We start from the raw sequence: 13084 nt of genomic DNA, 5'->3' as shown, positions 1-13084 counted from the left end.
TTAACTTTTTTTTTATCCTCTAATGCGAAAGTATTTTTTTTCTCTGAAGCACACAGTCATTGATACACTAGGCATGAATATAAAATTGATGTTACATAAAACGTACCGTGACAGCTTTTCATGTTTACAACTCTAATTTAAGTATTTAACCACTACCATCTAGCATTATAAATTTTTAATAAGTTCAGCTGTTAAATTTTAAATTCCGGCATCATCTCAATTCCCGAGGTTGCTGGTTATTGAAGAGTTTACTAATAAAGTTTTACTATAGCTTTTTAATGGTTAAATGCTAAGTGGTATCGTAATAAAATTCTTAATGACCTCATCAATTAGGACTACTAACTGCAGCTCCAAGGAAGACCTTTAAGAAGTTCTTCGAGGCGATTCGAACCCAGATCTCTCTGAGAAGATATCTTGTCTCATGGAGGGCAAGGTTTGCCATAACTGATGTTAAACAAACGTTGGAAAATTAGTCTTCATTGAATAAATTCTTTCAAAATTCATAGAGAAGCACTGTAATAAAACCTATTGCAAAAGGAATCAGGACAAAAGCTTGTTTAGTTTTTGAGTTATTCAAGTTCAAAGAGCGGGTCGGACAGACGGATAAGCAAATTCCTGTATAGATATGTCTGCTATTCTTCCACAGTCTGGGAAAGACCTAAGTTCGCTTCCTGTCACGGACTCTCTGGGAGAAGCTTGGTCGATCTTGAAAGAGGGTTGGAAACTGGTTTTTCATCCCGGGTAATAAGCAACTGGTTCCAATTGACTGAAAATTCATTACTAAGGAAAATTAAGGAAAGAATACATTCCTATCAAAAATAACACTTAGGTGGATTTACTGAATGAAAACTGCCTGTTAAATGACCAACAACACAATATAGTCTTATTTTATTGAACTATAAAGTTGGTTATACAGTACTACCAATTATTCATTAGTACAAGAATATTCTTTGAGTTTATTAACAGTTCATCCCTTAAAACATAGACCTCTGTGGATCAAGAATGTAACAGTGGTATAACAAACAAGAAAATAAGGTTTGAATTTGTAAATACATCGGCAGAGACGTTAAGTAGACTTTGACAGTAATCGTTAGAATATACACTTAATAGTAATGGTCAGTGATGAAGTTAGTGATATTTTACATAAAATATTTTCACAACCACTCTTAAACATACACACGACACCAGTCATCAAAAATATTAAAGAAAACTACAAAATATTACAAAATTGGCTTCACACGATGGTGATCGTGCAAACTGTATAACAGTGAGGAAATACAGGCAAAGAGTGAAGAAATAGAGCTAAAACTTGTGGCTTTGAATCATTTGCCAATCGGGCGATGATCCATGCTTGGTCAACCAAATATACACTCCAGTATCTTTTGCGTGATTACCGAATTGCTTCGTCATAAATACGCCATTTTGACGTTCACTAATAACAATAAATAATTTTTTTCAGGTAATTGAAAGCATCAACTCGTCAATTTCGATAAAAAAAAAGCACTTTGGAAAATTTGGTGCTCAAAAGAGGGTGCAAAGGCAAATGTTCTTATTTAACAAAAAATATATATATATATAATGTATTATAAACAATTTTAATGAGGAAAAAAAAAAATGTTTTCAATTTTTGTCAAATACTGAACATCGACTATTCCCTTCAGTTGATTAAAATTACTCTACATTGTTTTTTACTATTATTATTTTTTAACGGTTATTAGCAACATTGTCTGTAACTAAAACAGGTTTATTATTTTCTGGAAGAACTTTAGGATTTGACATCTGCTTTCTGGATCCTTTGTTCCCATTGGGCTATAAGGGCACTGCGTCTTCGGGGACCTCCTACAGAAACATCCTGCAGAGAATAAGGGGAAAAAAATCATAATTATCTGAAACATACAGCAGCTTCTACATTTCTATTGATGTAATTTTTGTATATTCGAAATGCATAGAAATTTTAAGTTAGCAAAGCTACAAAAACGTGAAGTAAAACTAACATACAAGAGACGGGGGGGGGGAAATGTGAGAATGGGAAAATGGATATGATAAGGAGATAGTGGTTGGAAAGTAGCAGGTTTAATCGCTCGTAATATAAGGAAGAAAAAGAACGACAAAAATCAGATTCCACGAAAATTCTTGAAATAGTCGACTAATTTTTTATTTAATAAAATAAAATAAAACAAGACAGATACAAGTATAGACTTGAAATTAAAAATAACAAAATCAGATAAAAACTGATAAAATAAATTCATTAAAAGCGATGAAAAGAGGCTTGTGGGGAACGTTATTATGCTACTGAATTCGACAGATCTTTTCTGAGCATAGGGGGTTCTATTTTTATCGCTAATTTCGTTTTCTCTGCACTCAAGTAATTATTGGTGTGAGTAAAACGCTATGTCTGTGAGTTATTCCGGACAGAAAAACCTATAATACTAGAAACACGCTTGTGCAGACATCATACACAATGGCACAATATGGTCTAAGTCGCTTATGCGCCTAAAACCCAACAACAACACTAATGGAATAATGGACTCATTCCCTTTCATTGTAGAGAGCTAAGCACGGGCCCTGAGGAAAGCCATCTCTCACTAGGCCAGCCCTCCAATTCTGACATATGAGAAAAGGTAGGCTGGCTCAGGCCAGTTGACCCGCCTGCTCCCTCTCGACGCTCCTGCACTCAACCATGGAGCCATGAAAAGAATACAGATAGACATCACGAGGAAATAGGAAACATTATATTAAATTAAGATTCGTCTGCATTGTGTTGTCGAGGTCACAATCAAATGAATATGTCATCTTGTAACAGCGAGACCAGAAACATTATCAATCCGTGCACAACATGTCAACTTCTGCTTCGCATTTCAATAAATCCGTATCAGATTTGTCCTCCTTAAACAGTAATCAATGAGACAAAAAAAATTCTTCCATTGCGAATCGGAAAAAAAAAATAATCTACGTATAGATGTGCAAACAGAGCACTTTCTCCACTTTCTAGATGTCTGCCATTTCTAATATTAAAGAGGCCAACTCAGTATTGTACAAGTAAAATAGTCACGCCCTGTTCCATTTACAGTCTCCGTGTGAGTTTTCTTCTTCACATCTTTCCCGCAATGCTCTGGTCCCAAAACACTATTTCCGACATTTTTAGCTAATTAACAACGATGAGCATACTTGACCTAAACATCGAACGATTCTCTATTTAAGGCAAATATTTACACAATCCCGCTATATTTGCATAAATATCTTGAACTCTCCGTAAGCGTATACTTAACACATAAAGGAGATTCACATGTACATACAATGTCTTTTCTGCAAAGAGTTAAAGCTATTAGAAAGCAAGCTGACTCACAAAGGGTTTTTATCCAAGAGTGAATCGCTATTTTTAAAGAGCAAACCATTCGCGTGCACACTGAAATAGCACAGACTTCAGACATCAAAAGGCCGTCAACGACAAGGCTACATCATTATAGGAGGCTGCTTCGCTCGGATGCCTGCGTATCATTGTGAATTCTTTCAGCCTGTTTTCTTCCTGTTTACTGTCTCAAAAGCATCGTGTTATTAAACCGTAGTTCATACCTCTCAAGGTTCCGTACGCAATAGATACGAACTGAACAATGAGGCAATCGGCATGCTATTGTCTAAGATAGAGTTTCAGAATTCTTGGCCTAGAAACATTAAGAACAAACACGTGCTTTCATTTTCTTTCAACAAATGAAAAGCATGACACTAAAGCAAGAATTTTGGCCAACTAAATGAATTATAACTAAAGGTGAAATGCGGGAATGTCATTCGTCTACCTGAGAGAACCCTGGATTGGTTAGCCTTCGGATTCTGTCGATGCCCGAAAGTAAATTTTACATCCACATACCTATGCTGCGCAACATTCCTATGTCTTGTCTTTGGACTGTATATCGAAGTTCAAAGGAGTTTTATCTTTAAGAGGGGAGCCAGAGGTGCCCCACCCACTGCCACTCCCTTTATTCAGCGCCGAAAGAAATTAGAACAATTCTTGTCACAACAACAGAGCCGATTAATCTCCATTAAAAGGGATATTAGTAGCTAAATAAAACCAGTAAAGCACTTTCTGTGAATGCATAGCAGTGTATGTATATAATTACTCTCAGGAAACAACCTTGCTCCAGTCAATTTGGGTGTGTGGTGATATAAGGCCAATTTTATAATACGCTATGGAGTTCGGACTGTCTCTGGGAACTGTAGCCTTTCAAGTTTTATGAACAGTGCAACTATACGAAAATAAATAAATAAATAATAATAAACTGGTGGCCATACAATTTCCAATTTGGTTTGTTTTGGACCTACTGTCACAGCTCATCGCCTTCATGAGCAATAACAACATATCCATCTCTTGTTCACAGAAAAATATTGAAAAAAAAAAAAAAAAAGGTTTTCTGGTTGAAATGGTCATTCTTCTTTGGTTTCAATATTGGTGAAATCAATATTGAAACCAAAGAAGAATGACCATTTAACACAAACACAAAATCAATAAGGACCCCTAAAGAGTCAGAGGTGGCCCAGTTTTTTTTTTTTTTTTTTTCCCCCGGTGTCTGACCTTCGGAAGAGAGAGGAGCGGATGAAACCTGTGGGAAAATAAACTCACAATGGGCTGTTCGGTTCGCTTAACCCCAATGTGACACCTTATGCTGTGAAAGAGGTCATGATTCTCTTAAAACCATCTGTGGCCCCGTCTCAATGAGGAGGCATTATCCGATTGTACAGCCACAATTACTGCTATATGAACAATTAAAATAATACAGATATAAGATGTTAAACTTACTTCTTCGCTTGTTGCATCTACTGAATCGCCATTTTCTAACAGATTTGGATTACTGCTGCAGCGTTCTATTGCAGTCTCCACCTGACAGTTCCCATTAGTTGTAATATCGTCTTCATCAGTTGTTATTGCTGTCAAATTAGGCTGAGATAATCCCAATAAGCGAGCACGCTGGCTTCTGAAAAAAATGACAATGCATATAAATTAATAATACCTGTTTTAAACACGACTAAGTAAGTAAAAATGTTACTCGTTTTGCATAAATACAGTACTTCCATAAGCACAATGAATGATGGAAAAAGTTAATTACCCTATTAAACAAACTTATCAAATATAAAATGCATTATGAGAAGTTTTAACGGGGTAGATTTAAAAACTTGAGGGTCCTAGACAAAATAATTGAACACGAGTTCTTAGAGAAAGGAATCAGGGAGAAAATTTTCAAATAGTGACGCCCGAAACACTAATAATTTACTTTCCCTGCTAAATTACGAACCCTAGACAACTGTCTTATTTGTCTGGGCGTAAGTTCGGCCGTGCTTCAAGATCGTTCCAGTCCTAAGTTCCACATTCCTTAAGAACAAGACGTGAATTTCAATATAAAGTTCATAAAAATGCAGTCGTAAGAATTTCTCGGACCAAAGTTACAACGAACTTTTCCTCTGTATAAAGGGTCAAGTTTGCCAACCACCAAAACCGGATCTGTCTATGTGTTAAAGACAAAATAGCTAACTACGAAAACCGCCCAGACAGCTTAGAGTAAACAAAACAAAAAATGCCGTCTTCTGTTGGATAATCGCTACTTTTGACGGTTGGCATAAGAGTGGCTACAAAGTGTATGCGAGACCCTAGTATGAAAATTTACAGCCACTCCTTGATGAGGGTATATCGAAAAAGAAAGGCAGACAAACTGTTCAGCAATGCTTTCCAACAATTTTTCAGAATCCCATTATATTTAAAAAATACTAACATACGACTGCAAATTAAATACAAATAAATCAATAAAACATTTGCAGAACTCCACCCCATGAAATTCCTTTCCATGTGGTGTAAGAGTGGTTAGAAATAAAAATTTCCTAGAAAATCACCACGTAACGCAATTTCCTAATTATAATGAACACTTGTTTTTTGACGAGATGCATTCAAACATCAGGTTCTCGGACGGAACCGAAATGGATAGATTAACACCACTATTGTTCACGGCTCAGTAGAAATAAAAGGTAGTGGATAAAGGAGCACGTTCACTTGTCACCATCCCTTACTCATGATAGAAACTGCCTAACCAACATAATGAACCTTAAGATTCTAAGTTTTGAGCTCTTTAAGTACATATGAAATCTATAGGAATAGCAGTCTACGTTTTACTAAAGATTGCACTCTGTTACGATTTCACACGGTTAGCCAAAAACTGAAAATAACTCAAGAGGCAGGAAATATGAGAAATCCAGTGCTGCTGATAAAAAAAAAAAAAAAAAAAAGTTAATTTATTTTTTATGGAATCTAGATGATTTCTTTCTATAATGACCACTCTTATACCAAGTGAATATTAAGATAGTTTAGTCAGCTATGAATTAAATCACTATAGATTAAGGTAAACGCTCCAGGAAGCTTGCCGGAACCCATTCTCTGACCATACATGGGTGTTGCCAACCTTCTGCTTGCCGAATGTCTCAATTATGAATGCACCGTTCTGTGAACGTGCAGTCGGAATTATATAATTATTCTGTTATCTACGAAAACGGCTCACTAAGATTCAAAATGATTAATGCGAACCAGCTTTCATGATAAGACTGGGTAAATTGATACACTCAAGTATTATTGTAGGGTTTAAAGTATATATAACAGATTGTCTCATTTTTTCTCTTTTCCAATAGAGAAAGAGCATCATTACCGGTGTTGTCATTGGTCAAATCTTCTTGAGAAGTAGAAGAAATTGTCCAAGTTTTAACGCGCAAAATATTAATTCTGTAAGATTAAAGGGGGGGGGGGGTAGAGTGTTTCCTTATGGTATATCAGGTAACTTTTTTTTTTTTAAGGCTCGAAATTTGCTTTCAGCCAAGTGATTGACGAATAAAGCTAAGAATGTTCGAGGTTATCTCAGAAGCTTAGGAATATTAACATCCAGTTAAGCTCTGATTATCTGCTTCAGCGGTCAAATATATGGATTCTAGAAACTTAGTCATTACTGAAACTCCTTTATTTTTGATGTAAAGAATATTCATGAAATTTGACGCAAGAATTTGAAAAGTAAGAGACCCTTTAAAGAGTTTAATGAAGACTAAGGAATAGTGAGGGATCGTCAGCTTTTTACTTCAGGGAGAGAAAATTTAAAAACTGCGTAAAAAGCGGGTCTCGTGCACAGTCGAATAAGAAAGTTAAAGCCTGAACGCTCAAATCAAGAAAAGAAATTTCAGCATAACCTTCAAAGTAAAATTTATCCGCTTTTTCTATAGAGAGTAGATGGAATTCAAAATTGCGATTGCTCTACTTCTGTATGCTTTCGGCCAAAGTCATATAGAAGTTTCTATACGATACTATTTTCATTCATTAACCAATAAACTCTTATCGACTCCAATATCTACTGTTCCAGATTTTCTTATTGGTTGTTCGCCTACATATAGAAGTAGACGTACTTTCTATAATCCTCTAACACTTTAACCACCCACTCTTCAGCCCTTTAGTCCCTTATCCATCTCCAGTAGTGTTTGCCAGTCAATTAACAATGGACTCATTCAGTGAGGTTAACTACACATTATACCTGTCTTAACAAAGGGCTCGAAAAACCATTCGAAATCTAACATGCCCATGCACACCCGTTGCACCGCATCCCTGCCAGTTTTTAATTAATTTCGACATTGCTATTCATCCTCCCTCCATTCATTTTGAAAAGAAAGTGCAGGATCAACTACTTTCATCTTGTCTACTTTTCACTACTCTTCACGAATGCTATTGTCCGACATTATCATTTTTGTATTTTTATTTCAGCATATCTAATGTAGTTTTACAATGCTTAAGGTTCCCGGTCTTGTATTTGATGTATTCAGCTGTTTTGTCTGGTTTCCATTAAATGCTACAATTATGATTGCGTAGTGCACTACGGCTGTACAGGTTGCAAATGCCTGACACCGGCTGTGGGTTGATAGGCCTTTTTGTATGATATACTAGTATAAGGAAAAACTGCATGACGACAAATGTTATACCAAGGTTAGGTTTTATGAGAATATGAAAAATTTCCATTGAAATCAGGAGTGGAAAGTGAGTTTTTCCCCACTTCAGACATTTTTAACTGCCTACACGCTGTTTCTTACTAATCCTAAGTGAAATTGCGTCCTCATTGGCTTTCAAAAGAGCTATGTGAAAGTGTTACTGTAGTATCTATGGCGTATTAGAATCATTTAGTAATCTAATGCAGAACATAAAACAGCGTGTGCTATTTCACGTACAAAAATATGATGTAATATCAGCTGATCTACGGAAGCAACTATAGATGTTAAACGTCGTGACAGATTGCGTAGGTGTTAATAAAGGGTAGACAGCAAATACGTGCTTGTTTTGCACAGACTACTTTCATCCTGTTAGTTCGTATGGTTTATCGTGCAGGATGGCTATACAAGTGTGTGTTATGTGTGAGTGAGTGAGAGAGAGAGAGAGAGAGAGATGTCGTGCAAGCTGAAAAATCTTATAATATATTGGCAGACGCACCAGTAAAGCTGGATCAGAGCTCCATGAAAGGATGCTGTAGGAAAGATAACAGAATCAAGGTTTGAATAAGCATGTACACCATACTTGCCCAGCCTCAGTAACTTGGGAAATCTACTTCCTCCGTCTGAAATCAGCTTACTATAGCCTTGATCGAAGAGAGTTAAATTTTTATTTTCCTAAGAATTTTTGAAATCAGAACTCTCCAAACAAGTGAGGCATCAGTGACACCAATTACAGAAGACTTCATTGTTGGACGTTTATTCCTCAACAACCTGTCAGCGAATCGTGAAGACTATGGAATAACACTCACAATCACTCTTGGAAGCCGGATGCGAACTGGGATATCAATAAACATCCTCTCCGTACAACCAGGGAAACAGCACCTCCCCCATTCATCACGCCACTAGAGTTACACATGTTCCCCGAGGCTTTTTGCTTGGCCAAGTTCTTTTCATTCTTTCCGCTAGTGACCTTATTCGTATTCTCTCAACAGATTTTCTCACAATTTTTGAAGTCTAACCAAAGGAAATGCTGGATTCTGCCAACTCCGAGAGGTAACCTATTACTCCGGTTTGCCAAGTGTAAGGGCCCATGAAGACCGAGGCCAACAGATGTTATCGGCTCTGTCCCGATAACCTTTTTTTTTTTTTTTATAAAAATTATAGAAAGAAACTATATCGAATAATAAGAGTATTATTATATAATAATGGAGACGCCGTACATTTGTTACGTTTCTAGAAACAGTGGTTAATGGTGAAAAGGCCATTTAGTATATTAAAAATAATAAAACACTACAAAAGAAATTCTGTTGGGCAAATCAGAATAAATGAACTCTCTATACTGGCTATTGAATACAAAGAGCCGAAAATAACTCTCCAAGAACTAGTTTGTGACTTTGAAAACAAAAGCATGGAAGACAAGGATCAAATTTATAAATTTTCCTAATTATAGATTATTAAATTCTTCCTTTGACTTACTAACCTTTTTAACAGTTTTTATAGTTTAGATTTGTTGAATATTACTTCACATGTACGCCATAAATAATATTTTTACGAGAAAGACATTGGTGTGTCATGTTAATAAAAATAGAAAGGGGCCTTCGGTGGCCTTTGCATAGCAGACAAAAAAAAAAAAAAAAAAAAATTGTAGCTAAGGCAAGAAGGCACTGGCCAAATCAAAATTAAATATCCCCTACACACCCCGAAAAGTGAGTAAATATAAAGTCAACTAATATAAAAATCATAAAAAATTAAGTACAAAATAAAGGAAAAAACAACTAGTCAATGATCGATTTAACTTATTCTATAATGGCCACATTCTCATCGAAGTCGATCGAGACAAGGCTCCTAGAGCCGAGAATGCACATGATGTCGTGCGAAAATGCAATAGATATACATTATACATAATTAATCAGATTAGTATAAAAAATATAATTTTTTACTATCCTCAGGCAATGTAATCAAGTAATTATAAAATAATTACAAATAAATGTTTCAAAAGATACATATTCGGCTTCGAAATTCAAAATTGCATGTGAACTTCAAAAACATGTATCGTTTTTAACATTTATCTGAACCGGAATAGATGAGCTTGTGTAAGTGTAACCTAACAGTTAGCTGTTCTGCTTGAGAAGGTACAGTATTGCCAGCGATTAGGTTTTGTAAGAATTATGGTTACCAAAAATGATAGAAATTAGCTCTTTGCCATTTGGGTTGCACGAATTTTGAATCATCCTGTAGATGTGAAACAGGCAGAAAACTGGCAAGAGCCGAATTCTGGGTCTTGTTAACTCTGCTTAAACAGTTGTTTAAACTGTTTAAGCAGTTAACAGTAATTTTAAACAGTACGAAGTCAGAAGTAGCGAGCCATGGGCTCAATTTTCATTTCAATTTGAATTATCAGTCGCTCTTCGGCTAGAAAATTAATGACTCATGTTATTTCAAAAATGATTAAATACTAATTTTCCTATTTTACCTCTATTAGCCCTCACACCTCTACGCTCATTAAAATACCTGGAGACGCGCCTACTACCAACGTGCATGAATCAGCAGTCTGAAATCTCGTGATGAACGACCAGTTTTTAAACTATCTTTCAGCATAGACTTGGAACAAACACGAACAACAGCTAAATAAAATCAAAACCACAACTGACGAGGTTATTCTCACCCCCCCCCCCCCGACATAAGGAAAAGGCCGAAGACGGTTTCCGACCCATGACTGAAAATGTACCCAACACATAAATACCATTAAATACAGTATTTTGAAATTAAGTTCATCAGCACTAAAGGATCTGCTAATGGAAGCAAGGCATTCCAATCCAGCACTCCCAGAATTTTAGAAAAAGAAATGCCAGCATGGATATATAAACTATTTGTAGTGTGAAAAAAAAAAAAATAAATAAATAAATAAAATAACCACCCCAAAACACACACGTGCATTTTTAAAGTACATTGGTGTTCCCCTTCTCACTATGTACGAAAATCAGCTGCCTCAAAGACTTCATTAATTTTTGCTAGTGATATCGAAGATTGTTTTGAATATAGAATTTCCGTCATGTTTTCATAAAAGAAACTAACTTTTGAGCAATCAGATGTTCAGAAATCCTTGTTAATCTTACCATTAACATACATTACTATATAGTATTGTATGTTTTAATCTCAAATGTATTTTGCTGTCACTTCTTGCATTTTTTCTCATCCGGCGCATTTTATGCATCTTAAATGCATAAAATGATGAAACTTAGAAATGGAAATAAACATTATACTATTATTCTCCAGCTGAAACAGTGACTACAGATAGTTTCGCAGAATGCCAATATGCTATCAATGAAAAGCAAAATATCAAGTTTTGCTCTCCATTGTACCATATTATATTCCGGCCAACATACTCCCAGTTCTTGTTTCGTGCATGGGATTCTTCGCATTTTTGTCCAAACCCGTTACTCCGGTCATCAACTGGACGGAAAACCTAGACCTTAACCACTGGGTACGCACGCATTGTTGCTAACAGAGACATCGAGGTCCCTCCAAATGGATTACATGGTTTTTTTTTAAGGTAAGTACCAAGGCCTTGAGGCATCAGAATATCGTATCTGAAAAATTTCTTGTATTCTAAGCAAGTATTTTTTCCTCACCTCTGAGACCAGCTAATTAAATGGCTGAGTAAATAAAGACCTTATTAAAGGATTCCTGAAATCTCAAAAGGAAACTGAATCCGAGTGTTGCATCCATACAAGATTACAAGTGGCGAAACTACTGCACAATCATGAGACCAACTAAATAAAAATTAGATCTGTTTAGAATTAGAATCTTAGATACTTTTCAAAACAAAATGAAAACACCTATTAGCATCCCTTTGCCTGTCCGTCTTGGACGCATTTCAGTGAATTTGGGATTCATCGGTTTATATATACAAAATTTATCAACCAAATTCGATTTCAGTGAACTAATTTAGAATATCACTTTCTTATATACATTTTTATCCAATTAAACACAGCATTTAAATGACTATGTAGCGACACCCTACGACAAATGACAGGTCATGGAGTTTGCTATTTTATAGTAAAGATATGTTGAAATACGCTTGGGATACGCAGTCACACTTTTATTAACATTTCATATTAATAATGCTATTGATTTTACTAGTTAGGTTAAATCCATCAGGATTTAACCTAACTAGTAAAATCAATAGCATTGGCGCTAAGAACAGAACAAACTTCGCCATTTACCACGAGTTACATTGATATTGCAATACTTTGAAAAGAAATTGAATTACAAGTGGATCTGCCATTTACTTAAAATCCTGCAAGATAAAAAAAAAGAAGCGAGGATTAGAAAGTAACATTTTTGACAAGGCAAAATAGCATTAGCTATTTTATGGTATAAAAAATAGTGCGTTATTTATTTATTATTATTACAATGTTCAGCTATTTTCGTTATAAGCTGAACTTATAAGTCCTCTGAGAAAGCACTCAGAAGACTTACAATTTTGTGGGTAAACGGTTTTATTCTTAATATTTTGATAAATATTGATAGCTTTTTGATTCACGAAAAACTTAACCGCAGTAACAAATTAAAAGTTTGGGAAATTAAAAGATTGCGGAAAGAATTAAATTTCATGTGAAAATTATATAATTATACTCTACTTATAATAAACATCAGATTTCGAAGTAGGTAGTAAGAAAACAAATACTATACAATACTACCGTAGCAGTTTAGAGTACAAAAAAAAATCGGTTACACTAGAGAAATAAAAACGCATACAAGTTAATATAAATTCTGTATTAAACGAACTATAAACCAATAACTGATAACAGGCTAATGTGAGAATTTAGTTCACTAACCTGAAAGTCTTAAAAATGAGGAAATTCGGTAAGGTAATGCAAAAACCATTTTTTGCAAATGCGAATTTTTAAAATGACATCCTTGTAAGATTTAGGCCAATATCATTTACAGTGTGTATCAATTTTCACAGATCAATTTTAGGATTATCATACACCAACTGTGGAATACGATATCAAAAAGGATCTAAACTTTTCATTACTACTTCTTATCACGTATATGCTCTAGTTATAGGCCAAATCCAAGGCGGAGA

General features: G+C 35.3%; 1 protein-coding gene across 2 annotated transcripts in view; it reads right to left on the bottom strand.

Moving 5' to 3' along the window:
• Positions 1–1681: 1681 nt before the first annotated feature.
• Positions 1682–13084, bottom strand: part of mdu (mitotic spindle positioning protein meduse) — a 182143-nt gene continuing 170740 nt past the window's right edge. For both annotated transcript variants that reach the window (XM_090374355.1, XM_090374356.1), the window contains 2 exons: positions 4793–4967; positions 1682–1852 (listed from right to left, as the gene is read on the bottom strand). In XM_090374355.1, coding sequence (XP_090230481.1) covers positions 1766–1852; positions 4793–4967 — 262 coding nt within the window. In that variant the 3' untranslated portion in view covers positions 1682–1765. The remainder of the gene's footprint in view (positions 1853–4792; positions 4968–13084) is intronic.

Source organism: Mastigoproctus giganteus, chromosome 5, assembly GCF_048544385.1.
Source record: "Mastigoproctus giganteus isolate SK-2022 chromosome 5, ASM4854438v1, whole genome shotgun sequence".
NCBI lineage: Eukaryota > Metazoa > Arthropoda > Arachnida > Uropygi > Thelyphonidae > Mastigoproctus > Mastigoproctus giganteus.
Note: the sequence above shows the minus strand (reverse complement) of the source record. Positions and strands in the feature narration are given on the sequence as shown.